General features: G+C 35.9%; 2 protein-coding genes across 4 annotated transcripts in view; one reads left to right on the top strand and one right to left on the bottom strand.

Moving 5' to 3' along the window:
- MORN5 (MORN repeat containing 5) overlaps nucleotides 1-4,690 on the bottom strand; it is a 59,731-nt gene extending 55,041 nt beyond the window's left edge. For 2 of the 3 annotated variants that reach the window (XM_023507394.2, XM_031954242.1), the window contains exons 1-2: nucleotides 4,395-4,671; nucleotides 3,041-3,188 (exon numbers count right to left, since the gene is read on the bottom strand). In XM_023507394.2, coding sequence (XP_023363162.1) covers nucleotides 3,041-3,188; nucleotides 4,395-4,522 — 276 coding nt within the window. In that variant the 5' untranslated portion in view covers nucleotides 4,523-4,671. Of the gene's footprint in view, nucleotides 1-3,040; nucleotides 3,189-4,394 lie in introns of all 3 variants that reach the window. The other variant, XM_031954243.1, reaches the window with a different exon arrangement.
- A 97-nt stretch (nucleotides 4,691-4,787) lies between these two features.
- On the top strand, nucleotides 4,788-25,741 carry NDUFA8 (NADH:ubiquinone oxidoreductase subunit A8). Its single transcript, XM_031954244.1, has 4 exons — nucleotides 4,788-4,944; nucleotides 10,292-10,455; nucleotides 16,380-16,545; nucleotides 25,504-25,741. The coding sequence occupies exons 1-4, from the start codon at nucleotides 4,894-4,896 to the stop codon at nucleotides 25,639-25,641; spliced, it is 519 nt and encodes a 172-aa protein (XP_031810104.1). The 5' UTR covers nucleotides 4,788-4,893; the 3' UTR covers nucleotides 25,642-25,741.
- The last annotated feature ends 357 nt before the right edge of the window (nucleotides 25,742-26,098 follow it).

The raw sequence follows: 26,098 nt of genomic DNA, 5'->3' as shown, positions 1-26,098 counted from the left end.
GAGCTACCCCCTCCAGTCCGCTTGTCCTCTCTGGCTCTGACTCTGGCTGAGGCTCCCAGCTTATATGGTCTACACTGAGTATAAACCAATCATTATATCGCTAGGAAATCATTGTTTGTTGTAAGATTAAATCAATCATACTGAACTTAGAGAACTATTAAGCACCATGCCAAACTAGATAACTATTGTCTTTATCAATTCCACTGACTTAACCTTGTAAGAATCCCTGTTTCAGAGTTCTGGCCCATAATAGCCTATGGAAAATCTATATACCTTTCCAGGCTAATCTTAAATGTTACCTCCTTTAGGAAGCCTCTTCTTTCCCCTCTGAATGCTTACATTACAATTTGTCCTTCTCAATGGAATTTATTACATTTTGTTTTGCAATCGTTATTTGCATCCATATTTTATTTCTTTTACTGTTTTGTACACTTCTTAAAGAGAGAGAGATCAGAGCTTATCATCTTTGTCTATCTGCTCTCTTCACTCTTTTTTTCCACTAAGTTACCAGAGCCAAGAATAAGCTTTGCATATGGTTGGTGCTTTCCCTTTGCTATTGTTAAATACTGCCTAACTTTTAGTTTCACTTTAATTATTTATACAAAGAATTTTTAAATATGATCAAAGATATATTCCAGAGCTTATTGAGAGAGAATTCCCAAGTATACATAAGATCAAAAGTGAAGATTTAGGGGACTCCAAACATAGGAGTGCATCCTCTCAATCCAAATTCTTCCATGATGTCTATTACATTTGTTGTTTTAGTTTTTGTCTCGAAAAGAGCATTGGACTTGTGGTAAGGGACCTCAGTTTGAATCTTGACTGTCATATTTATTAGCTATGTGACCTTGTGCAAGATTTAAAAAAAAAAATTTATTTATTTATTTGCTGAGGCAATTGGGATTAAGTGACTTGTCCAGGGTCACACAGCTAGTAAGTGTTAAGTGTCTGAGACCAGATTTAAACTCAGATCCTCCTGACTTCAGGGCAAGTGCTCTATCCACTATGCCACCTAGTTGTCCCCTGACCTTGTGCAAGATTATAGGCTTATCTGTGAATACTCTTTGATCTAGCAGTGTTACTACTGGGCTTATATCTCAAAGAGATCTTAAAGAAAGGAAAGGGACCTCTATGTGCAAGAATTTTGGGCTGTTTGTGGCAGCCCTCTTGTAGTGGCCAGAAATTGGAAACTGAGTGGATGCCCATCAATTGGAGAATGGTTGAATAAATTGTGGCATATGAATGTTATGGAATATTATTGTTCTGTAAGAAATGACCAGCAGGATGATTTCAGAAAGGCCTGGAGACACTTACATGAACTGATGTTGAATGAAATAAGCAGGACCAGGAGATCATTATACACTTCAACAACAATACTATATGATGATCAATTCTGATGGACGTGGCCCTCTTCAACAATGAGATGAAACAAATCAGTTCCAATAAAACAGTAATGAATTGAACCAGCTACACCCAGCAAAAGAACTCTGGGAAATGAGTGTGAACCACAACATAGAATTCCCAATCCCTCTATTTTTGTCTGCCTGCATTTTTGATTTCCTTCACAGGTTAATTGTACACTATTTCAAAGTCTGATTCTTCTTGTGCAGTAAAATAACTGTATGGACATGTATACATATATTGTATTTAACATATACTTTAACATATTTAATATGTATTGGTCTACCTGCCATCTGGGGGTGGGGGAAGGGAAAGAAGGGAAAAAATTGGAACAAAAGGTTTTACAACTGTCAATGTTGAAAAATTATCCCTGCATATATCTTATAAATAAAAAGCTATAATAATAATAATAATAATAATAAAGATTATAGTTTTATAGGATTTAGAGATAGAAGGGACCTTGGCTATCATCATACCTTCATTGTTTTGGTAAGGAAACTGAGACTGAGAGGTCAAATAATTTGTCTGAGGTCATAGAAGCTAATATGAGGAGACCTCATATCTCAGCTCAGACCCTTATTACTTTGTGTGACCTTGAGGAGGCCAGATAACCTCTCTGAGTAGTAATTTCCTCATCTGCATCTACTTGCTGAAAGTTCTAATGCTTGGTGTTTGAAATTAAGGAAGGGGAGACAAAGATGAGTAGGATATAAGCCCTAATTTATAAACAAATTGCTATAATATAAGAGAGAGTGTGATAAGTGCCACTGAGGGCAGCAGAGTGCTATGGGCATTCAGGGAAGGGAGAACTTAAATCTCACTGATAAGATTAATAAAGGGAAGACTGGCATTCAAGAGGAGGAGAAAGCATTCAAGATGGGCCTAGAAAGATGGAGAGGTTTTGAAGAAACAGAAATTCAAGGAGGAGGAGTAAAGGAATGGGTGATCTTTCAGCTCCCTTCCTTGTATAAATGCTAAGTAACAAGAATCAGGATTCAAAACCAGGTCTTCTGATTATAAGTTGGTACTTTCTATTACATTCTCTATAAGCCTAATTTTTCACATTTGCAAAATGAGGTAATTAAGCGATTTAGGTTAGCACTGGCTCTAAAGTTAGGAAGACCTGAATTCAAATCTGGCCTAATACATTCACTAGATGTGTGATCTTGAGCAAGTCTACTTCAGTTCCTTAATTGTAAAATGGGGATAATGATAGTAATTTTCTCATAGGGTTGTTGGGGATACTATTTGTAAAGTGCCTGTCACATAGAAGGTACTATATAAATGCTAGTTGTCATTAAAATATGGACAAAAATCTTTGTATTTCCTATATCCCAAGATGATTATTATTTGGAAAACACTTTGCAAACCTTAAAGCACTCTAAATATGAGCTATTTTTAAATTTTCTGTGTATCTCTTGAACTTGGTTCTTTATATGCATAGAACTTATATGTATCTTTTGAATATTAATTGTTCAATAAATGTTCACTGGCTGAATTAATGGATGTTGAATAAATCTTTGTTGAATGAATTAATGATTAATGTATAATATAGTATAGTAGAGAAATAAAAGGTTTTCTATTCAAGGGCCCTTGTTCTGGAAGATTTTTGTTGTGTCTCCTAGAAGAAACCAGGTACCTGTATGATTTTTCCTTTTTCCCATGTGGCATCATATTGGCTCCCATTAGGAAAGTGCAAAGTTCCTTTGCCATGAAACATTCCATCTGTCATTTCCCCTTGATATTTTGTTTCCGTTGGGAGAATGTACAAGGCCTTGCCCTCCATCCTGTTTTAAGAAGACACATAGAATTTTATGGAACATTATTACAATGAGAAGAAAAACTGGAAATAAAATATGTGGGGATATTGGGAACTGGGGAATGATTATACATACTGTGGTATATCAAGGTAATAGAATTTTACTGTGCTACAAGGAATAACAAAAATGAAGAATTTAATGAATTCTTATATTCATTATAAGGGGGAATCCTATATGATGTGATAGAGCGAACAAAGCAGAATCAAAAGGACAATATACCTATTAAAACTACATAAATGAATACAACTTCAAACAATATCAAAACTCAGATGAAGAACAATGGGCAATGTTGAAATTAATTTAGGAAAGACATACACTCCTTTTTTTTTTTTTTTTTTTTTTTAAACACACAGAACACTACCAAAATGCAAGGTTGCATTTAATCACTATTATAATCACTCTTTTGTTCTTTTTACCTATTTTGGGGAGATTTTATATTATCAAATTCAATCGGGAATGTTAGGTTGTAAAATGCAAAAAGTGGCAAAACAGAATTTATCAATGAAAATCCTAAAAAGAATTTCACAGAATCCTATTAGTGTTACCATGGAAGAAGCTTTTGAACCAAGAAAGTCAAAGATTCACATATAAAATCATAAAACAGTCTATAGAATGTGGAAAGTTAAGATATGAAAGGGACATTAGAATGTAAAATATTATATATTGTTAAACCTGAAATAGGTCGTAGAATATAGAACATTAGAGCTAAATTGGCCCTCCAGCCACAGAACAGAACAGAACACTGAAAGGGTATGTTAGAAAATAGAATGTTAGATATTCTGTAACCGCTGTCATTTAGCAGACGAGAACTGAGTTGGAGGGAGGAAGAAGTGATTGCTGAAAGTCACACTGCTAGATAGAAGCAGACTTGGAAAACTGAAGTTCGTTTTAATGCACTTTGGTCCCTCTTCATATCAGGTGAATTATTATTATTATTTATTTTTATTTTTTTGTGGCAGCCTCAACGTTTGTTGGGATAAGGCGGCAGTTTTAAATCACGCTGCCCCAACTTAGGCAGAGACACAACGTGGTTTCTCGGGTCCCGCTCCGCTCTGCCCGGAGCCTGCTAGGGGCTGGGCGGAGCGGCAGCGGGAGGAGGGGCCCACCCAAGCCACTTAGCACCGCGTCGGGAGGCCGGCGCGGTCGCGACAGGAAGGATCAGGAAATGCGCACTTGGGTTTAAAAGGGCCAGTTCTTCGGGTCGGCATCAGGACGCCGCAGTAGGCCTTATTGCCATAGGGGAGGCAAGCGCAGCAAGGCTCGGAGGGATGATCCTTTGGCTCTTCCAATTGCGGTTCCATCTTCCTCGCAGGGCAACGGACGTGTGCTCACAACGTTCTTTCCTTACCTCCCACGGACATATTCTCCAAAGTACTGGCTGCCGGTGTACTGCATAGCATCCGCTCTATTCCCCGCCAGCGGCCGCTACGGCGCGTAGGGCCCTCACTATAGCAACGGATCCTGCGCATGCCCCGTCGCCGTCTCGGGCTCCCGCGCTCCACCGCGCTTGCGTGCGGCCCCTGGGAGCGGGCCCAGCGAGCGCCGCTCCGGCTCCGGCGTCTGCGCATGCGTCACTGCGGCGCGACTCGGAAGCAGAGTTCGGGAAAGGATAGTTCAAGGAGATCCGGGACAGAGCCGGCGGGTTCGGGTCCCGTGCGCCGCCGCCGCCGCCATGCCCGGCGTGGTGGAGCTGCCCACCTTGGACGAACTCAAAGTGGAGGAGGTGAGACTGTGCTGTCGGGGAGCACCTGACAGCACGGCGGGCGAGCCCGGCCTGGCTTCTCTCGGCGCGTCCTGGAGCCTGCTGTAGGCCGGCCCCTCTCCCCTCCCCCCTCTCCCCTGCCCAGGGCCCTTTCCCCAGGACCCCGCCTGCTCTTTGCTGTCAGCCTGCTCTCCCTGTGACTCTCACTTTCTTCCCGCTCACCCCCCCTTCCGTGTCTCCCCAGCTCTTCCCCCTGCCCCTTGGGTTCTCTCCCTAGCCACCTCCGTACAGCCGTCTCCCCATCCTCTTCTCTCCTCCGTTCCCTTTTCGGTAAACGACGACCTAACTAAGAATTACCCCCCTCCTACTTCCTACCCCGCTCCTGGGCCTAATTTCCCTCGGCTCCCCCCTTTTCCTTTTTGATGGTCACCCCTTCCTGGGAGACCCCGAACCAATGGCGACGTGTATTTATTACCGGAGGGCAGCGGTGGCTCTCCCTGTAAGGCAGGCTCTCCGCCTCAGAGTCACTTCCTTTCTTTTCATCTTTCTTTCAGCTCTCTATCAGTCTTGAAACCTTCCCCCTTCCATTTTCCGTCTACGGTGTGCCAGCTCCCTCCCGCCCCTACCTTTCCACCCGCTTTGGCCAAGTGGAAAGCCCTGCCATCCTTTCCTGCTCCTTTACTCCTTAGTCTTTCTGGGTATCGGCACAAGCCTGACCCTGAACCCGGGAAATACTGTCGGATTGAGGCACTGTCACCACCCGTCAGACCCGTCTGTGTCCAGAACTTGATGAAGCGCTATCCTCAGCTTCAGGAGATCCCTTTTAGCTCTGGACAATGACCTCAGACTCAGTAGTTGTCATTTGTGTTTGTAACTAGTAAATGGCCAATAGCAGAAGGGGGGCCAGGAGACTCGGGCACTTAGGGTTCTATTTCTGGCTGCCGTGGATGTCAACCTGACCTTGTCTGCATTATACAGGAGTGGCAACAACCCCAGATTGAGCGTTAACAAGACTCTGTCAGTATCCCCTTGGTTAATTTGATAAATATTTAACCTTGTCAGAGCCAGAATAATGTATCTATGTTCTAGGCAAAATTTGGAATTTGCATACCTAATTTGCATACCATTGCAGACCTAATGGATTGGTCTGTTTTGCTGAACTTTATTTCTTTGTCTAATTTTTGTTTTGTTTTCTTTAGAAGGTTCATTAAGTGCATGAATATAAGGAGTTGATTTTTTTTGGGGGGGGGAGGTTGGTTATGTATTATTTTTTAGGGATTTGGAAGGAAACTGGATTTATGATTTCATTAATAGAGGGAGTTTTAGGGGAGAGGAAACTCCCTCTATCAATGCTGGTCTGCACTTTCTCTTTAGCTTATATATAGCTTTAGAGAATTGCTTTGAGAGCACACAGGGTTATTACGTGAAACCTGAATTTGAGCCCAGGTCTCTTATACTGTAAAGCACTGTGAGGACAACAATCTGTCTTATTTAAACTTTGTATTTCTCCTGGCACGTAACCCAGTCTGCTTTAAATGAAATGAGTTAATTAATGAATGACCTATTTTTTAACCTAGTAGAACTTGACATTCGGAGTTAGGTTTGAGTCTACCAATGTGGCTGTCTTCTTAGAGCACTTGGGAAACCTTTAACAAATGTCTGTCTAGACCCTCTATTAGTGGAGGGCAGCAGGACTTTCCTGGCCTTCAGTTTTCTTCATTGGTATTTCTGTCTATAAGGTAGGAGAGCTGCACTATCTTTCTACTTGGGAAGGTGATTGTGAGGGAAATGCCAGCTAAAATCTCAAAATGTAATATACATATGTTATGAGAAAGGAATTGGTACATGTGAAGTAAAGACTTTTCAATCAACAAGAATCTATTTTGGAAAAAGATCCTGAATAAATGTGTAAGGATAGTAGATAAGTAGCTATTAATGACTTTGAGTTTAACAAATGTTTGAGTGCGCACTGTGTTCAAGATCCTGAGATAAATAAATGTTGGGATGGGGGTGAGGAATAAAGTACTAAACCCTCCTCTCTTCTCCCCCTATGCTGCTTTACTTGATCTCATAGCTTCCAAGCTAATGATTCTCCAATCTGCCTCTCCTGCCCAGGCTCTCTGCTTCCTTCCAATCTTGAGTCTCCAACTCAGACTTGTTCAGTAAACGATTACATTCATCATGTCCAGAATGGACTTCATTACCTTCCCCTCTAAGTCTTCCCCTGCATTCCCTGTTATGAAATGGGCATCGCCATCCTTCTAGTCCCTTAGGCTTGCATCCCAGGGTTCATCACTATCTTCATTGTTCTCTCCCCTCCAGTCTTTGCCAAGACCTGTCAATTCCATCTTTGCAAATCTTTCATGTATAAACCCCTTTCCTCCTGTGATACTGGCACCACTCGAGCAGCGCAGGCACTCATCACTGTACATCTATTGCAGTGCTGAGTCTGTCTTAAGTCTCTCCCTATTTCAATCTAATCTTCATTCAGCCACTAAAGTGATTTTCCTTAAGCAAAGGTTTGATCGTGTCACCTATTCAGTAAATTCCACTGACTTCCATTACTTCCAGAATCATTTGGCATTCAAAGCCCTTTATTACCTATAGCTATCTCCTTCATTTCCAGTTGTCTTACACTTTACTCCCTGACACAAAACTATTCAATCCGGTGACTCTGGCCTTTTGGCTGTTCTTGAGTGATATTTCATCTCTTGTTATTTTATTATTTCCTGTTTATCCTGTGTATAGTTTGCTTTCTATATGTTTATTTGCATCGTATTTTCTCTAGACAAATTTGTTATCAAATTTGGTGTGCCCTTGAAGGCAGGGATTATTTTTTGCCTCTTTTTGTATCCTCAATGTTTAACACAGCGCCTGACACATAGTAGGTTCTTGTTAAATGCTTAATGAATGATTGATTCTGTTGCTTCAAATATAAATAACAAACTTTTCTTTCCTGCCAAATTTAGCTCATATAAAACTGGCATGTGGCAGATGATTCTGTTACTTAGTTTTTAGTCTTTTCACCTAACCTTTGCAGGTTAGGAGTCTACAGTTGTGTTAACAGCTTTTATTTTTTTTTCTTAATATAATTTGAATTTGCTGATAGTGCCACTTGTCATATTGTTGCAATTTCAGGCACTAGAATAGAATCACTTTGGGATGATGGCATCTTTTGACTACTTGGACCATCTACATCTCCTCCCTTACCATCCATTTTTCTTTTGTTTTCGTTTTTGTTTTTTTCCCTCAATAGCATTTTATTTTCCCAAATACATGTACAGATAGCTTTCAACATTCATTTCTGTAAGATTTTGTGTTCCAAATTTTTTCAATCACCTCCTCTTATCAAGGCAGCAGGTAATCTAGTATAGGTTAAACATGCATAGTCCTTTTAAACATATTTCTATATTTGTCATATTACATAAGAAAAATCAGACCAAAAAGGGGAAAAAAACCACAAGAAAGAAAAAGCAAGCAAAAAAAGGTGAACATAGTGTGCTTCAATTCACATTCAGTTTCCATAGTTCTCTCTCTGGATATGAGTGGTATTTTCCATTCCAAATATATTGGAATAATCCTGGATCACTGCATTGCTGAGAACTACTAACTCATAGTTGGTCGTCACATAATCTTGCTGTTAACTCTGTACAGTGTGTTCCAGATTCTGCTTACTCAGCATTAGTTCATGTAAGGCTTTCTAGGCTTTTCTAAAATTAACCAGCTTATCATTTCTTACAGAACAATAATATTCTATTATATTCATATACCATAACTTATTCAGCCATTTCCCAGTGATGGGAATCTATTCAATTTCCAATTCCTTGCCATCACGAAACGATCTACTACAAAGATTTTTGCACATGTGGGTCCTTTTCCCTCTTTTATGATCTCTTTGGGGTACAGACCCAGTAATAACACAGCTGGATCAAAGGGTATGCACAGTTTTATTGCCTTTTGGGCATAGTTCCAAATTGCTTTCTATAGTGGTTGGATCAATTCACGAGTCCAACAACAGTGCATTAGTATCCCACTTTTCCACATCCTTGTCAACATTCATATTATCTTTTCCTGTCATCTTAGCCAATCTGAAAGGTGTGAAGTAGTGTATTAATTCGCATTTCTCTAAATCAATAATGATAGCAGAGCATTTTTTCATGATATATAAATGACTAATTTCTTCATCTGAAAATTGTTCATATTCTTTGACCATTTATCAGTTGGAGAATGACTTACATTAGAAATTTGACTCGGTTCTCTATTTTAGAAGTGAGACCTTTTTCAGAAATACTGGCTGCAAAAATTATTTCCCAGCTTTCTGCTTCCTTTCTAATCTTGGCTGCATTGCTTTTGTTTATGCAAAACCTTTTTAATTTAATATAGTCAAAATTATCTGTTTTGCATTTCATAATATTCTCTAGTTCTTTTTTGACCATAAATTCCTCCCTTCTCCATAGATCTGACAGGTAGACTATCCCTTTCTCTTAGAATTTGCATATAGTATCATCCTTTATGTCTAAATTATGAACTCTTTTCAACCTTATCTTGGTAGAGGTTATGAGATATTGGTCAGTGCTTAGTTTCTGCTTTTTTCTGTTTTCTAATTTTCTCAACAATTTTTGTCAGGTAGTGAGTTCTTATTCCAGAATCTGGAGTTTTTTGTAGTTTATCGAACATTACATTGCTATAGTCATCATCCACTATTCTGTTTCTTAGTCATTACCAATGGATTTTGATGACAAGTGCTTTATAATATTTTTTCATTAATTTCTTAATACTCTTTTTTTATGAATTTTGTTGTTATTTTTTTCTAGCTATGAAAATAATTTTTTGAAAGTTTCATTGGTATGGCACTGAATAAATAGAATAATTTAGGTAGAATTGTCATTTTTATTATATAAGCTCAATCTAGCCATGAACAATTGATATTTTTCCAGTTATTTAAATCTAACTTAATTTGTGAGAAAAGGGTTTGTGATTGTGTTCATATAGTCTCTAGGTTTATCTTGGTAGGTAGATTCCTAGATATTTTATGTTGTTGACAGTTACTTTAAATAGAATTTCTCTATTTCTTACTGCTAGGCTTTGTTGGTAACATATAAAATTACCATCCATTTTTCACAGCAAATATGTACATAGTTTTTATTGTAGTTTTCTGTATTTCATTATAAGTCTCTTTATTTTCAAAGAGATCTTTTAGGGCTGTTGTCTATATTTGGGGCCAGTTTATATTCTGCTCAATACAGTCATTAAGATATGTGGCAAAACATCCATTTCCTTAAAGAGTTTATGAACTTGTAGCATGAGTATGATTAAGGAATTTATCTCTATTCACAAATACGTGATTCTTCTAAAACTTTTCCTGCAGGTGAATGTCAATTCTGCTGTACTAAAAGCTGCAGCCCATCATTATGGTTCACAGTGTGATAAAATCAATAAAAAATTTATGCTTTGTCGCTGGGAAGAGAAGGATCCAAGGCGATGTTTAAAAGAAGGGAAACTTGTCAATGAGTGTGCTCTGCATTTCTTCAGGTAAAGATTTCTCTATGTAAATTCCTCACAAAAAATGCCAATTGGTTAAGCAAATGAAGATATTTTTATTTAATTCAACAAAATGCTATTTTGTGAAAAGCATTATTGCTAGGTGCTGTGGAAACAAAGACAAAATAGTCCCTGAATTCAAAAAGCTTATATTGTACTCTGGGGACGTACAAAGTAATTTGGGACAGGGTCAGTTAGTAATAGAAGAATCAGGAAAGATATTGGAGGATTTGACACCTGAACAAACTCTGAAGGAAGATCAAAGGATCATAGACTTTGAGACAAAAATTTCTTTTTAGGTCATCTAGGCCTGAGGTAATCAGATACCAACTGCATCACTTTCTTTACAGCCTGAATCTGATTTAATTGTATCAGGAATTATTTAACAAAATTAGGAAATATTTAACAAAATAAATAAAAATACAGTAGGGCATAGATAATATTAATACATAGTTTTCTAAGTCAGTAAGTCTTCAGGGATTTGTGATTTAGTAGCTCCCATTTTTATATGAGGGAGATATTGCTGATTTAACCCAATCCTCTTATTTTTACATACAAGAAAACTGAGGTGAGATGTTAAATAACTTGCTCAAGAATGCATAGCAGACCATCAATTGGAGAATGGCTGAATAAGTTGTGATATATGAATGTTATAGAATATTGTTCTGTAAGAAATGTCCAGCAAGATGATTTCAGAAAGGCCTGGAGAGACTTATGTGAACTGGTGTCGAGTGCAGGACTAGGAGGTCATTATATACTTCAACAACAATACTATATGATAATCAGTTCTGATAGACATGGCCGCCCTCATCAATAATGAGATGAACCAAATCAGTTCCATTTGTTCAATAATGAAGAGAACCAGCTACACCCAGTGAAGGAACTATGGGAAATGAGTATGAATCACAACATAGCATTTCTACTCACTCTGTTTTTATCCGCTTGCATTTTTTATTTCCTTCTCAGGTTATTTTTGCCTTATGTCAAAGTCTGATTTTTCTTGTGCAGCAAAATAATTGTATGGATATGTAAACATATATTGTATTTAACATATACTTTAACATATTTAACATGTATGGGTCTACCTGCCATCTAGGAGAGGGGGTGGGGAGGAGGAGGGGAAAAATTGGAATAGAAGGTTTTGCAAGGGTCAATGCTGAAAAATTACCCATGCATATATCTTGTAAATAAAAAGCTATTTAAAAAAGATGCATAGCAGAGATGAGATTTGCACCTAGGATCTCACACTCTGAGTCCAAAACTCTTATGATAGACAGAAATAAGAAGGTAATGCATTTCAAGAATTGGGAACAATCTATATAAATTCCTAGAATTGAGAGAATATGAAATTTAGAAGGTAGCAACTGGAAGTTATTTATAGAGAATAATATGTAAAATAAGGCTTTAAAATTGTTGTCTTGATGCATATTGGCAATAACATTCAGAAAAGGCATGGCAAAGACTTGTTTTAAAATGGATGAGGGACTTCAGAGGTGAGACATAGCAATTAAGTGTATGTATTTTCCTATGGTACTTGTCTCTGCCCCTTATAATAAGAGGAATTATTGTTTAATTAATAATATGTTATTATACTAACATTATATAAATAGCATCTTATTCTATTTATTGGATTTAGCAATTTCCAAGTCCTTTCGTTATTGCAACTTCAGGAAGTGCATAGTACAAGTATTGTCTCTTATTGATGAGGGAACTGTGGCTTAGCGAGATGATTTGATCATGGCTTAAACCTAGGTCTCTTGACACTAATTCAATGGCTTTTTCCGTTCTATTACATTCATATGTGAAACATGGATAATAAGACCTAATAGAATTAATTTAGGGAAAACTCTGAAAAAGACTTTAGAAATGGAAACTTTTCATTTTTTTAAAAGGAGATTCTCGGCATATTCATTTCCTATGATTTAGGTATACCATGCTCCCATGGTAAAAGTTTCTTTCTCACTTTATCCCATGGTGCCTGAAAGCTTCTTTGGGAAAAAGCCTTCAATCCTGAGAATGTCAGGGACAGGATTAGCTTGTATAGATTCTGAGGTGACAGAAATGAGCTTGAAGTCATGAATAACCTCAGGAAATTGACTAAAGCTGTCATAAATCATGGAATTGTAGAATATTAGTGTTAGAAGGAATTAGAGACTATTTAGTGCAATCTCATTTTACAAGTAAAGAAACTGAGACCTAATATTGACTTAACTGTTCCCTTATAATAAATTAGTAGCAGAATCAGGATTTGAAGCCTGGTATCCTGATTCTTAGCTCATTACTTCTTCCACTACATAATGAATTTCTGGGTTAAAAACCACACGAGGGTTCTTTTTGGGGAGTGCTCTGATTTGACCTCTGTTGTCATCGTCATCATCCTATATAGAGGCATATTTTTTATAAACTTGTTTTGTAAAATGGTCATTAATACCTTGTAATTAAATTTGGTTTTGACACATATTTGGCACAAGGAATTTTTCTTTTTTTCCCTTTTCAATAGAGGTAAGGAAGTAAAGATAGGAGAAAGAAATAGTTAAAAATAAATTTTAAATCTACAGTATAACCAAATCTTACATAATACACCTTCATTTAACTGATTGTCTAAGATAAGAAACTAATAGTTAGCCATGATCTAAAGGAGCCCTTGAGCTCTAATTTGAATAACTTTCCCAGGGGGTCTGCTTACCATTTCATTTGGAAGTTGATCTTAAGAAGTAAATTCCCCTCTTTTCCCTGCAGTTTTATCTCATATCATGTTCAATAATTCATTTAAAAATTTGTTAACTACATGGTGAGTGCACCAGACTCATTATTGGGGTAGAAAGCACAGGGTAGGTCCAGAGCCTACAGAATAGTTTGGTTTGGGTGTATGTAAGGAACTAGCATAAGAAAGAGGGCTAAAAAAGAATGGTGACATATTTGTTAGTTATGCTATGGAGAAGCTTTTTGTTCAGGTCTGGTCCATTCCAGTTGTGAGGTATTGGGAATATTATATACCAAGCCTTCTGCTATCAGTTTTGTTAATCAGTTAAATTTCTAACTTCACTTACCAGGCAGTAGAAGTCACACTAAAGATTTTCTGAGCAAGACTGATATGACTACATCTCTGATAGGAGCATTAAGGCAGGAAGACCTTTTGGGAGGCTATTGTTAGGAAATGCATAGAGTGCTGGACTTAAGAGGAGGGAGTGGCCACATCCTGCCTCTGATACTTGTAGCGCTGCAACCAAAGGCAAATCATTGAACATTTCTAAGCTTCAGTTTCTTTGTCTGTATAAAATAAAGATGGTAATGCATTTAGTATTTATCTTAAAAGTTCAAATAAAATATTGTATATAAAGCACTTTGCAAACCTTATGAATCTATGCAAATTAAATATCAATTATTGTAGGAATCCATGTGAATATAATGAAATCCTTTATTAAGGAGGTAATAGTAGGAAAGGAAGAGGAATAATTCTGAAATGTGTTGATAACTTGCTAAATGATTAGATGTAAAAGGGAAGAAATGAAGATAAATCTATATATACAGAAGTTATAAAAGAGAGTCTCAAGTCTCTCCCCATTCCAGGCCATCCTCCACTTAACTGTCATATCGATCTTACTAAAGAATGGATCTGATCATGTCACTCTCCTATTCACTAAACTCAACCCTAGGATCAAATATGTAATCTTCTGTTTGATTCTCAAACCCTTTTATAATCTGGACCTCTTCTAGCAACACTCATTCCTGGACCAAGTTATTACTGGAACAAGATAATCCATATTCCGACTGGCCATTTTCATTGGCTGTCTATCCTCATGCCTGTTTTTCTTTTCCTTCCCATTCTGCTCCAGGCTTTCCTGCCTTCAAATGTCAATTAAAATCACAACTTCTACAGGAAGTGTTTTCCAATTCCCTTTAATGCTTGTGCTTTCTCTCTATTGAGTGTCTTCAGTTTATCCTATATAAAGGTTGCCTATGCCTATGTTTTATATAGAGATCTATGTACATTTTATTTGTACTCAGTTATTTCCATGTTGTTTTTTCCATTAGATTGTGAACCCCTTGAGAGCAGTCTTTTGTCTTTTCTTTGTATCCCTAGCACTTAACATAGTAATCTGGCTTATAGTAGCCAGTAATCTTCACATACTAGGTATTTAACTGATTGAGAATAGGTGAATGAGGGTGCTAAAGAATTAGTGACCTCAGAAGGATCAGAGTTTGAACATGTTGCATTTGTGTGCATCTAAGACTTGAATTGTTCTAGGATCAGCTAATAGTATTGTTTTATTTGTTTTAGTTACAACTTGTGTATATCACATTGTTAAGGACACTGTAGTTTGGTAAGTGAGGAAGTGGAATTTACATTAGAGACTTTCAGGGGTCTAAACTTTAAGCATTTTTCCCTCTTTCGACTAGAAATCTTTCTAAATTGAAGTATACATTTTCTCAGAAAATAACATAATCTTTTCTTGAGGATCCAGAGCTGCTATTATGTATATTAGTTGATGTAATGTTCTGTAAAATACTGTGCTTAGTGGTCTCAGAATGAGCTTTGTGCTTTTGATTTCTTTGTCTGCTTTTTGAAGTATTCCTGCCTTTTCTCTCATATTCATTGTTGTTTCTTGCTATTCTTTACCTTGTGCTACTTATCTGCTCTGGTTTTAGGAACCAGATTAACTTATTTGAACTATCAATAGGCTTTTTCTAAGGGAGAGAGAATTAGAGCCTTGCTTAATTCTATGATCTCTGTTTTGGCTTCTCTGTGGCCTTTTAAGTTAGTTTTCTAGTTCTCAGTATCTTTCTAATAATAGATCTTACTGCATAATCAGGGTTTTTGATACAAAAACATTTTTGACATAATAGAAAGAGTGCTAGATTTTAGTCTTAGTTTTAATCTTTTCACATCTCCAATTCTTTTTTCCTCATTTTAAAAAAGGGAATATTTTACTACCTACTTTGTAATATAAGCTCATTGTAAATATTGAGATGATGTAAGTAAAGTCCTTAGGAAATAATATACATATTATTTTATATGTATACACACATAAGGATCATCATCATCATTACTATTATTGTTGTTATTATCTACCATTTTCATTCCATTGATTTATGTGATAAGCATTAAGTCAATGCCTTCGGGTGTTTTAAGCACTAAGCTAGGGATACAAAAATGAAACTGTTTCTGCCCTCACAGAGCTCACATGCTGTTCGGGAGGATGATAGTCATAGATGAGTAAATATAAGTCAGTTTGGGGGATAAATGGGGAGCAATAGCATCTGGGAGGATCAAGATAGATCTCTTGAGATCTAGAACTTTACTTGAGTCATAAAAAAAAAAAAAACTTAAGGAGTCCTTTGAGGAGAGGTACAAAAATCTACATTAAATTGTTTGGCTAGAGCAGAAAATGTGTGAAGCATGTTTAGTATGCAGTAAACTGAACAAGGTAGGCTGAAGCTGTGTGAAGGAACTTAAATGCCAAACAAGTTTTTCTTTTTTAAAAAATAAGTTTAAAACCATTGGAGCTTCTTAAGCAAGAGAGTAATATAGTCAGACCTCTGATTTTAGAACATCAAATTTGTCAGCTGTGTAAGAGATGGATTGAAGAGAGAAATCATCTTTTGAATTTTATTCTAGAATATACTTTGTCATTATGAGTCAAGGAATTTAGGTTTGGAAGAAACCTTAGATATTGTGTAGGGGTTTTTTCCCTCACTTAGTTTTACAGATCAGGAAATTGATGTCCTTAAAAATTATGTATTGCTCACAGATTACACTGTTACATGGTCAACAGAGATACACAAATAACAATCTAACTTCGAACCCAAGCTTTCTGATTTCAGATCTAATAGTTTATGCTTTTTTACACACTCATCACATTTCTCCCTATTTTGCTTCCCAGTAAGCTAACTTTCTAGTTTATGCCTTTCAGGAATATAAAGACACACTGTGCTGAGCCCTTTACTGAATATTGGACCTGTGTTGATTATTCTGAGCTTCAAGAGCTTCGTCGATGTCGCAAGGAACAGGCAAAATTTGATGACTGTGTCCTGAAGAAACTGGGCTGGGTTCGTCCTGATTTGGGAGAATTGTCAAAGGTAAAAGACGTGTAGATTACCTTGTTCTTAAACCAATAGTTAGGTAAAGGCAGGAGTAACATTGTAAATAAAAGTAAAAGGGAACTTCATTGAGGTTAGCCTTTGTCATTGTAAATATGGTAGACTTACTGAAATCCAAGTTTGTAAAACAGAAAAATAAGATTGGATGGATGATTACTGATATATATGTGTATTTTTTTTGCTAAGGCAATTGGGGTTAAGTGACTTGCCCAGGATCATACAGCGAGGAAGTATTAAGGGTCTGAGGTCAAATTTTAACTCAGGGCCTCCTGACTTCAGGGCTGTTGCTCTATTCACTGCACCACATAGCTGCCCCAATTGCTGATATTTAAGAAGGAATTTTGTTTTATAGAAAGATCCTTTCCCTAAAGTCTTTGTTTTCGAATAAAGTTGTAGGGTTGGAGCATGGGGAAGGGTTTGGAAGTTAAAAGAAAAAGGGAAGAAAAGAAAAATGAAATATTAGTAAGATAATGATATAAATCAGTAGGAAAAAATAGTAGGGGAAATCAGGTTTGGAGATTTTGCTACTTGTAAATAACTCTTTGAGACACAGTTTCCCATTCTTTAAAATAAAGGAGTTGATTGAAATGAATCTTAACATTCTGTGCTATATTATTGTCCATTCTAAGATTCCTTTTAACTATCACTATGTGTTTTTAGAATCTAACTCTAATGTTTTCTACAGTAATTAATGTTTTCTAAAGTGTCTTTTCCTGTTATAGATTTCAAACTTAAGTGGTCATCTAGCCACTAATAGTGTAAAAAAAGAATTCCCTTTAAAACATATTCCAAAACAGTTTATCCAGCCACTATATGCAGATTTCAAAATTTCCTGTCTCCTGGATCAGCCCATTCCTCTGATTATCAGATAGTTTTTCTTTATAATAAGTTTAAATTTGCATCTTTGTAACTTTCCACACATTGCCCATCGGGGAGCTAAGTGAAACAAATCTAAGCCACCTTTGTATGACAGCTCTTTTAATTCCTTGAAGACTTCTGTCTTAACAATCCTTGCCTCCCTTCCCCCGATCTTTTCTCTAGATCCTTCAGTGTATCCTCATATATATAAACCATAGATGAACTCAAAGCTTGATTGACTTTTTCTTGATTTCCCCCAGTTTATGTGTCTTTCCTAAAATCTGATAGCTGTAACTGAACATAATATTCCAGATGTGATTTGATCAGGGCAGAAGACTCTTGCCTACTTATCCCTGGATACCATCTCTATTAATAGATTAAATTAGCTATCCTATTATTGGCTCATGGATTTTATAAGTCACCAAAACTCCTCAGATCTTTTTTCATATAAACTGCTATCTAGTCATGTTTCCTCCCATTTTACACTTGTGAAAGTTAATTTTTTTTTTTAGTTTCTTCTGGTTCAAAGATTCTACATTGTAAGATTCTAAATTTATGCCTATTAAATTTTATCTTCTTTTACTTTGTCCAATTCTCAAGATCCTTTTGAATCCTAGTTCTGTCATTAAGTATGTTAGCTTGTTCCTCCCACCTTGTGTCATCAGCAAATTTGATAAGCATGATATATATATGCCTTTATCCAAGTTATTTTTAAAAATGTGAACTAGCTCAAGCACAGAACCTTGGGTACTCCCCTGGAAACCTTCTTACAAATTAAAATTAAACCATTACTGACTATTCTTTGACTTCAACCATTCAACCAGTTCCCAAAGCATCTAATTTTATTATCATTTCGCTTATATGATTTCATCCTTTCCACAATAACAGCACAAAAGTTTTTTATCAATTTCTTTGCTAACATTGGGGTAAAATATTATCTATAACATCCCCTGATCTAATAGCACTATCAAAAAAAAAAAAGAAAGAAATGATGTTAGTTTGGTATGATCTGCTCCTGACTTTTGTAATCACTTCCTTTTCAACAGTTACATCTGTAGTTCTTTCAGCATATGTGTGATGTGTTTCATGTAGGCCAAATAACTTGAGTTTTTCAGAGGCAGTTAGAGTTTCCTTTACTGTGTTTTTATTTGTCTTGGAATTCATTTCCTCATTAGTCATATTCTGTCTTCCATTCTTAAAGTCATTAATTCAAGAAACATTTATTGAGCACCTACAATTATCTAAATACTGTGCTAGATGCTATTTGATTCTTGTCAGAGAAAATAGAATCCAATGAGAGCTGAGTAATTCTCTCTGTCAAATTGTAATCACAAAAATTACTAATTTTTATATATGATTTAAAGTTTGAAGACCTCTTTTAAAATGTTTTGTCATTTGATCCTTGAACAACCTTGTAATCTAGGGGATGATAGTATCCTATTTTATAAAAAAGCAAACAGGTGGTGAGAGAGACTAAGTGATTGTCCAGAGTCACAGCGAGGCTGTGTGTGAGCAGAATTGGAATTCATCTTCCTGATTGTAAGGGCCTTACTCTTATCTACTACCGTAGCATCATCCGATCTACCCTGAACAGTAATCCTGTCCCTTTAAAAATTCTCTTTCTATCAATATTTAAAAAAAAACAAACCCTAAACCAAAAATCTCTTTTGTGGTTTTCAGCTTTCAATGTTAGCCTCAGCTTTTTTTTTTTTTTTTTTGAGATTTAGCTTCTGACTATGTTGTTACAGGCCATCTGATGCTTTTTTCTTCTTCCTTTGTCATCTTCCCTTGCTTCTCTCTTCTGTATGTTTTTGTTTTTGTTTTTTTAAAAAAACTTAAGTTAATTGAGTTCTCTATAAATCCATATTGGGCAATTTCTTTTTTTCTTTTCTCATTGTAATTTTCTCTTTGGGTCTATAGAATTTTTTTTTTTTTAATTTTTTTTATTTAATAGCCTTTTATTTACAGGATATATACATGGGTAACTTTACAGCATTAACAATTGCCAAACCTCTTGTTCCAATTTTTCACCTCTTACCCCCCACCCCCTCCCCTAAATGTCAGGATGACCAGTAGATGTTAAAATATATTAAAATATAACTTAGATACACAATAAGTATACATGACCAAAACATTATTTTGCTGTACAAAAAGAATCAGACTCTGAATTATTGTACAATTAGCTTGTGAAGGAAATCAAAAATGCAGGTGTGCATAACTATAGGGATTAGAATTCAATGTAATGGTTTTTAGTCATCTCCCAGAGTTCTTTTTCTGGGTATAGCTAGTTCAGTTCATTACTGCTCCATTAGAAATGATTTGGTTGATCTCGTTGCTGAGGATGGCCTGATCCATCAGAACTGGTCATCATCTAGTATTGTGTAGAAGTATATAATGATCTCTTGGTCCTGCTCATTTCACTCCAGCATCAGTTGTATAAGTCTCTCCAGGCCTTTCTGAAATCATCCTGTTGGTCATTTCTTACAGAACAGTAATATTCCATAATTTTCATATACCACAATTTATTCAGCCATTCTCCAACTGATGGACATCCATTCAGTTTCAGTTTCTAGCCACTACAAAAGGGCTGCCACAAACATTCGTGCACATACAGGTCCCTTTCCCTTCTTTATAATCTCTTTGGGATATAATCCCAGTAGTAACACTGCTGGATCAAAGGGTATGCACAGTTTGATAACTTTTTGAGCATAGATCCAAACTACTCTCCAAAATGGTTGGATTCATTCACAACTCCACCAACAATGAATCAATGTCCCAGTTTTCCACATCCCCTCCAACAATCATCATTATTTTTTCCTGTCATCTTAGCCAATCTGACAGGTGTGTAGTGAGTATCTTAGAGTTGTCTTAATTTGCATTTCTCTGATTAATAATGACTTGGAGCATCTTTTCATATGACTAGAAATAGTTTCAATTTCTTCATCTGAGAATTGTCTGTTCATATCCTTTGACCATTTTCAATTGGAGAATGGCTTGATTTTTTTAAATTAGAGTTAATTCTCTATATATTTTGGAAATGAGGCCTTTATCAGAACCTTTGACTGTAAAAATATTTTCCAGTTTATTGCTTCCTTCTAATCTTGTCTGCATTAGTTTTGTTTTGTACAAAAACTTTTCAGTTTGGTATAATCGAAATTTTCTATTTTGTGGTCAGTAATGATCTCTAGTTCTGCTTTGGTCATAAAGACCTTCCCTTCCACAGGTCTGAGAGGTAAACTATCCTATGTTCCTCTAATTTATTAATAATTTCATTCTTTATGCCTAGGTCATGAACCCATTTTGACCTTATCTTGGTATCGATGTGTTAAGTATGGATCAATGCCTAGTTTCTGCCATATTAGTTTCAATTTTCCCAGCAATTTTATCAAACAGTAAGTTCTTATCCCAAAAGCTGGGATCTTTGGGTTTATCAAAGACTAGGTTGCTATATTTGTTGACTGTTTTATCCACTTGAACCTAATCTATTCCACTGATCAACTAATCTATTCCTTAGCCAATACCAAATAGTTTTGGTAACTGCTGCTCTATAATATAATTTTAGATCTGGTACAGCTAAGCCACCATCATTTGATTTTTTTCATTAATTCCTTGAAATTCTTGACCTTTTGTTTTCCATATGAACTTTGTTGTTATTTTTTCTAGGTCATTAAAATAGTTTTTGGGAGTCTGATTGGTATAGTGCTAAATAAATAGATTAGTTTAGAGTAATATTGTCATCTTTATTATATTTGCTCGCCCTATCCAAGAGCATTTAATATTTTCAATTGGTTAGATCAGACTTAATTTGTGTGAAAAGTGGTCTGTAATTTTGCTCATAAAGTTTCTGAATTTCCCTTAGCAGATAGATTCCTAAATATTTTATATTATCAGTAGTTACTTTAAATGGAATTTCTCTTTGTAACTCTGACTGTTGGATTTTGTTAGTGATATATAAGAATACTGATGACTTATGTGGGTTTATTTTATAACCAACAACTTTGCTAAAAGTTGTGGATTATTTCTAATAACTTTTTAGCAGAATCTCTGGGGTTCTCTAGAGTATACCATCATGTCATCGGCAAAGAGTGATAATTTGGCTTCCTCATTTGCCTATTCTTATTCCTTTAATCTCTTTCTCAGCTCTTATTGCTATAGCTAGCGTTTCTAATACAATATTAAATAGTACGGTGATAGTGGGCAACCTTGTTTCACTCAGATCTTATTGGGAATGGTTGCAGTTTGTCTCCATTACATATGATGCTTACTGATGGTTTTAAATAGATGCTGCTGATTATTTTAAGGAAAAGTCCATTTATTCTTATACTCTCAATGTTTTTAATAGGAATGGATGTTGGATTTTATCAAATGCTTTTTCTGCATCTATTGAGATGATCATATGGTTTTTGTTAATTTTGTTATTAACATGGCCAATTATATTGATAGTTTTCCTAATATTGAACCAGCCTGCATTCCTGGTATAAATCCTACTTGATCAGAGTGTATTATCTTGGAGATGATTTTCTGTAGTCTTTTTGCTAATATCTTATTTAAGATTTTAGCATCAATATTCATTAGGGAGATTGGTCTATAATTTTCTTTCTCTGTTTCAGCCTACCTGGTTTAGGTATCAGTACCATGTCTGTGCTCATAGAAGGAATTTGGTAGGACTCCTTCATTCCCTATTTTATCAAATAATTTATATAGCATTGAGGGCCAATTGTTCTTTAAATGTTTGGTAAAATTCACATGTAAATCCATCTGGTCCTGGGGATTTTTCTTAGGGAGTTGTTTAATTGCCTGTTCTATTTCTTTTTCTGAAATGGGACTATTCAAGCAATTTACTTCTTCCTCTATTAGTCTGGGAAGTCTGTATTTTTGGAGGTAGTCATCCATTTCACTTAGGTTATCAAATTTATTGGCATAAAGTTGAGCAAAATAATTCCTTATTATTTCTCTAATTTCCTCTTCATTGGTGGAAAGTTCTCCTTTTCATTTTAAGACTACTAATTTCATTTTCCTCCCTCCTTTTTCTAATCAGATTTACCAAAGGCTTATCTATTTTATTGGCTTTTTCATAGAACCAACTCTTAGTTTTATTAATTAGTTCAATAGTTTTTTACTTTCAATATTTTTAATTTCTCCTTTTAATTTTAGAATTTCCAATTTAGTATTTGATTGGGGTTTTTAATTTAGGTCTTTTTTTAGTTTTTTAGTTGCAAGCCCAATTCATTAATCTTTTTCTTTCTCTGTTTTATTCAAGTAAGCCTCTAAGGATATAAAATTCCCTCTTATTACGCTTGGCTTGCATCCCACAAATTTTGGTATGATGTCTCATCATTGTCATTATCTTGAGTGAAATTATTAATTGTATCTATAATTTGCTGCTTCACCCAATCATTTTTAAGATGAGATTGTTTAGTTTCCAATTACTTTTTGGTCTATTTCCCCTAACTTTTGTTGAATGTAGTTTTATTGCATCATGATCTGAAGAAAGCATTTACTATTTCTGCTTTCTTGCATTTAATTTTGAGGGTCTTTATGTCCTAATATATGGTCAATTTTTGAATAGGTTCCATGAACTGCTGAGAAGAAAGTATATTCCCTTCTATCTCCATTCAATTTTTCTCCAAAGATCCAATATACCTAAATTTTCTAATATTCTATTTACTTCTTTAATTTCTTTCTTATTTGTTTTCTGGTTTGATTTGTCTAATTCTGAGAGTGCAAGGTTGAGATCTCCTACTATTACAGTTTTGTTGTCTATTTCTTCTTGCAACTCTCTTAACTATCTCCTTTAGGAAGTTGAGTGCCATACCACTTGGTGCATATATGTTTAATATTGATATTGCTTACGTTGTTTATGCTACCCTTTAGCAGGATGTATTAGCCTTCCTTATCTCTTTTAATTAGATCAATTTTTTTACTTTTGCTTGATCTGAGATAAGGATGGCTACCCTGCTTTTTTGACTTCACCTGAAGCATAATAGATTTTGCTCCAGCCTTTTTACTTTTACTCTATATGCATCCCCCTGCTTTAGATGTGTTTCTTGTAAACAACATATTGTAGGGTTCTGACTTTGATCCAGTCTGCTATCTGCCTCCTCTTTATGGGGAGTTCATCCCATTTACATTTCACGGTTAGAATTACTAAATCTGTATTTCCTGCCATCCTAACTAACCCCAGATTGTGCTTTACTTATTCTTGCCTCCCCTACCCTCTTTCCCCCTTTTAAACTTATGTACCCCTCTTGTATCCACGATACTTATCCTCTTTATAATCCTCCCTCCCCCTTTGAGTCTTTCCCCCTTCCTTCCCTTATTACTCTTTTTTCTTTTTCCCTTTTCCTCTCCCCGTTTTTAATGAGCTGAGAGAGAATTTTCTCTAAAACAAATGTCAATTATTTTTTCTTTGAGCCAACTCTGATGAGAGTAAGATTCACACAATGTTCCTCCCCTCTCTAAATTCCCTCAGATATGATAAGTTTCCTTAGCCTCTTTGTGGGATGTGGTTTCCCTCTTTTTATCCCTCCTTCCCACCTTATTCTGCCATCATCCCTTTTCCATATCTGACTTCCTTTTTATGTTATATCAGTCAATCAAATTATACATGTATTCTTTTGTATATCCACAACAGAAATACAATTCTCAAGAGTTATTTTTACCTTTTCTGCATCTCTTGAGTTCTATTCTTGGAGATCAAATTTTTTGTTTAGTTCTGGTTTTTTCTTCAGAAACAAATGGAATTCATTTGTTTCATTAAATGTCCATCTTCTTCCCTGGAAGAAAATGCTCAGCTTAGCTGGGTATGGGTCTATAGAATTTCATTCTTGAAATTTTCCTATTCCTTCTGGCCTCATTTTCCTTGTGTGATTTTAGTAATGGGATCATGCATGTGAATTTTTAAAAATCTGCTCCCCCAGAAATCTAGAGTGCGTGTCATACTTGCCTTCTCCTTCTCTAGCAGAATCTTTGTTTCTTTGATTATATGAAACTATGATTAATACCAAAAATTTTAGAAGCATATCTATTGTATAAAACAAGATAAACCAATCCTATTTTATAAATTATGATCCTAAAGTTCTTTTTACTTGATTTTAGAATAGTGGAAGGATTCTTACTTTTGCAGTGTTGGTATTTTTCAGTTGATTCTTAGTTTTTGAATATATGATCTTTGCACTTAATGGGAATACTACCACTGTGACCTCTGGTCTCAATCAGTTTGATCTCTTTGGGTCTCAGTAACTCATCTCAAAAATGGGAGTTTGGACTAAATAGCATCTATGGTCTTATACAGTTCTAAAGCTGTGATTTTAAGATTGAGCATACTTTGGAAAGGTTTTCCATCTGTCTTTGGTTTTGCATCCAGTTAGATGACAATTTTTAATTCAATGCTACATTATAGTTTACATAGTATTTTCCTCCCCATATCCTTCCTGGGTATGTTAGAGTATTGTTATCCTCCTTTTACAGAGGGGTAAACTCAGTATCAGAAAAGAGAAGTCACCTGCCTGAGGAAGCCCATAAATAGGTAGTAGAACTCCATCCCATTTCTTTAGACTTCTCATAAGGTCTCATAAGGTCTTATACCTTATGTATGTAGAGATCTCAAAGATTTAAACTAGGGGTGGAACAAGAGAGTGGGGATGGAGAAGAAATCAGTAGTTTTCCCAGAGAATGCATGTTATGGTAGAAAAAGTTCTGATTTAGAATCAGAATACCTAAGTTCTTTTGAATATGTGATAAGTATTCTTGAAGCAGTCATTTCATCTCTTTGAGCTTCAGTTATCTTGTCTGTGTAATGAGGTTCACCTAGATATTCCCTGTGGTATCTACCACTTCTGATATTCTGTACAAAGCTCAGTCAGGAGAGACTTTTGTTCAAATCTGGCTCACACATTGGTGACCATGGGCAAGTCAACCTCAGATTCCCTTTCTATGGTAATTCTTGCATTGCCTGCTTCAGGGAATTATTGTGAAGAAATGACTTTGTAATTTTGAAAGTCATATAAAAATAAAAGTGCCTGCTACTGCACACTTATCTCCTAAAACTTCATTTGCTTCTCTTCCTTCCTTTTCCAGACTACAAAAGTGCACACAACTCGACCCGAACCTGAGAATCCCTATCATTCTAGACCAAGACCAGAACCAAATCCTGCGTATGAGGGAGATTTGAAGCCTGCAACACATGGCAGCCGATTATATTTCTGGAACTGGTAGAAGACAGACTCAAGCAACAAATACAGAATTAAGAATCATGTCCAGCTTATCTGTAGGACCAGTGGAGTCCTTTCCAGGCAAATAAAAAAAAGAAACCTAATCTATGTGGTGTGTCACTTAATTTTACACTGTTTCCTGATTCTTAAGGCGAACAAGCTGTTTAGTAAAGATTGAAAGGAAATCATTTTATTATATTTTATTTAATCTTCTGATCCTTTAAGTTGATTTCCTCTCCTTGTTTTTAGGTTTCTCTTTCAGATAGTAGAAGCCATTGTCATGAACTGAAAAGATCACTGGGCTATGTATGACTCAAGAGACCCAAGTTTGAGTCCCATTACTTTCACTGTCTTTGGGCATGTTACACCCTTCTGTGAGGTGCAGAGAGATAAGAGGATTTGCCAAATGTTACATGCTAGCAAATATTACCAGGATTTGAACCTAGTTCTTTTAATACAAA

This window comes from Sarcophilus harrisii, chromosome 2, assembly GCF_902635505.1.
Source record: "Sarcophilus harrisii chromosome 2, mSarHar1.11, whole genome shotgun sequence".
NCBI classification, from domain to species: domain Eukaryota; kingdom Metazoa; phylum Chordata; class Mammalia; order Dasyuromorphia; family Dasyuridae; genus Sarcophilus; species Sarcophilus harrisii.
Note: the sequence above shows the minus strand (reverse complement) of the source record. Positions and strands in the feature narration are given on the sequence as shown.

Coding starts and splice junctions, on each gene's coding strand:
- NDUFA8 (XM_031954244.1), top strand. CDS start 4,894: ATGCCCGGCGTGGTGGAGCTGCCCACCTTGGACGAACTCAAAGTGGAG. Junction 4,945..10,291: donor ACGAACTCAAAGTGGAGGAG/GTGAGACTGTGC, acceptor CTTTTCCTGCAG/GTGAATGTCAATTCTGCTGT. Junction 10,456..16,379: donor TGTGCTCTGCATTTCTTCAG/GTAAAGATTTCT, acceptor TATGCCTTTCAG/GAATATAAAGACACACTGTG.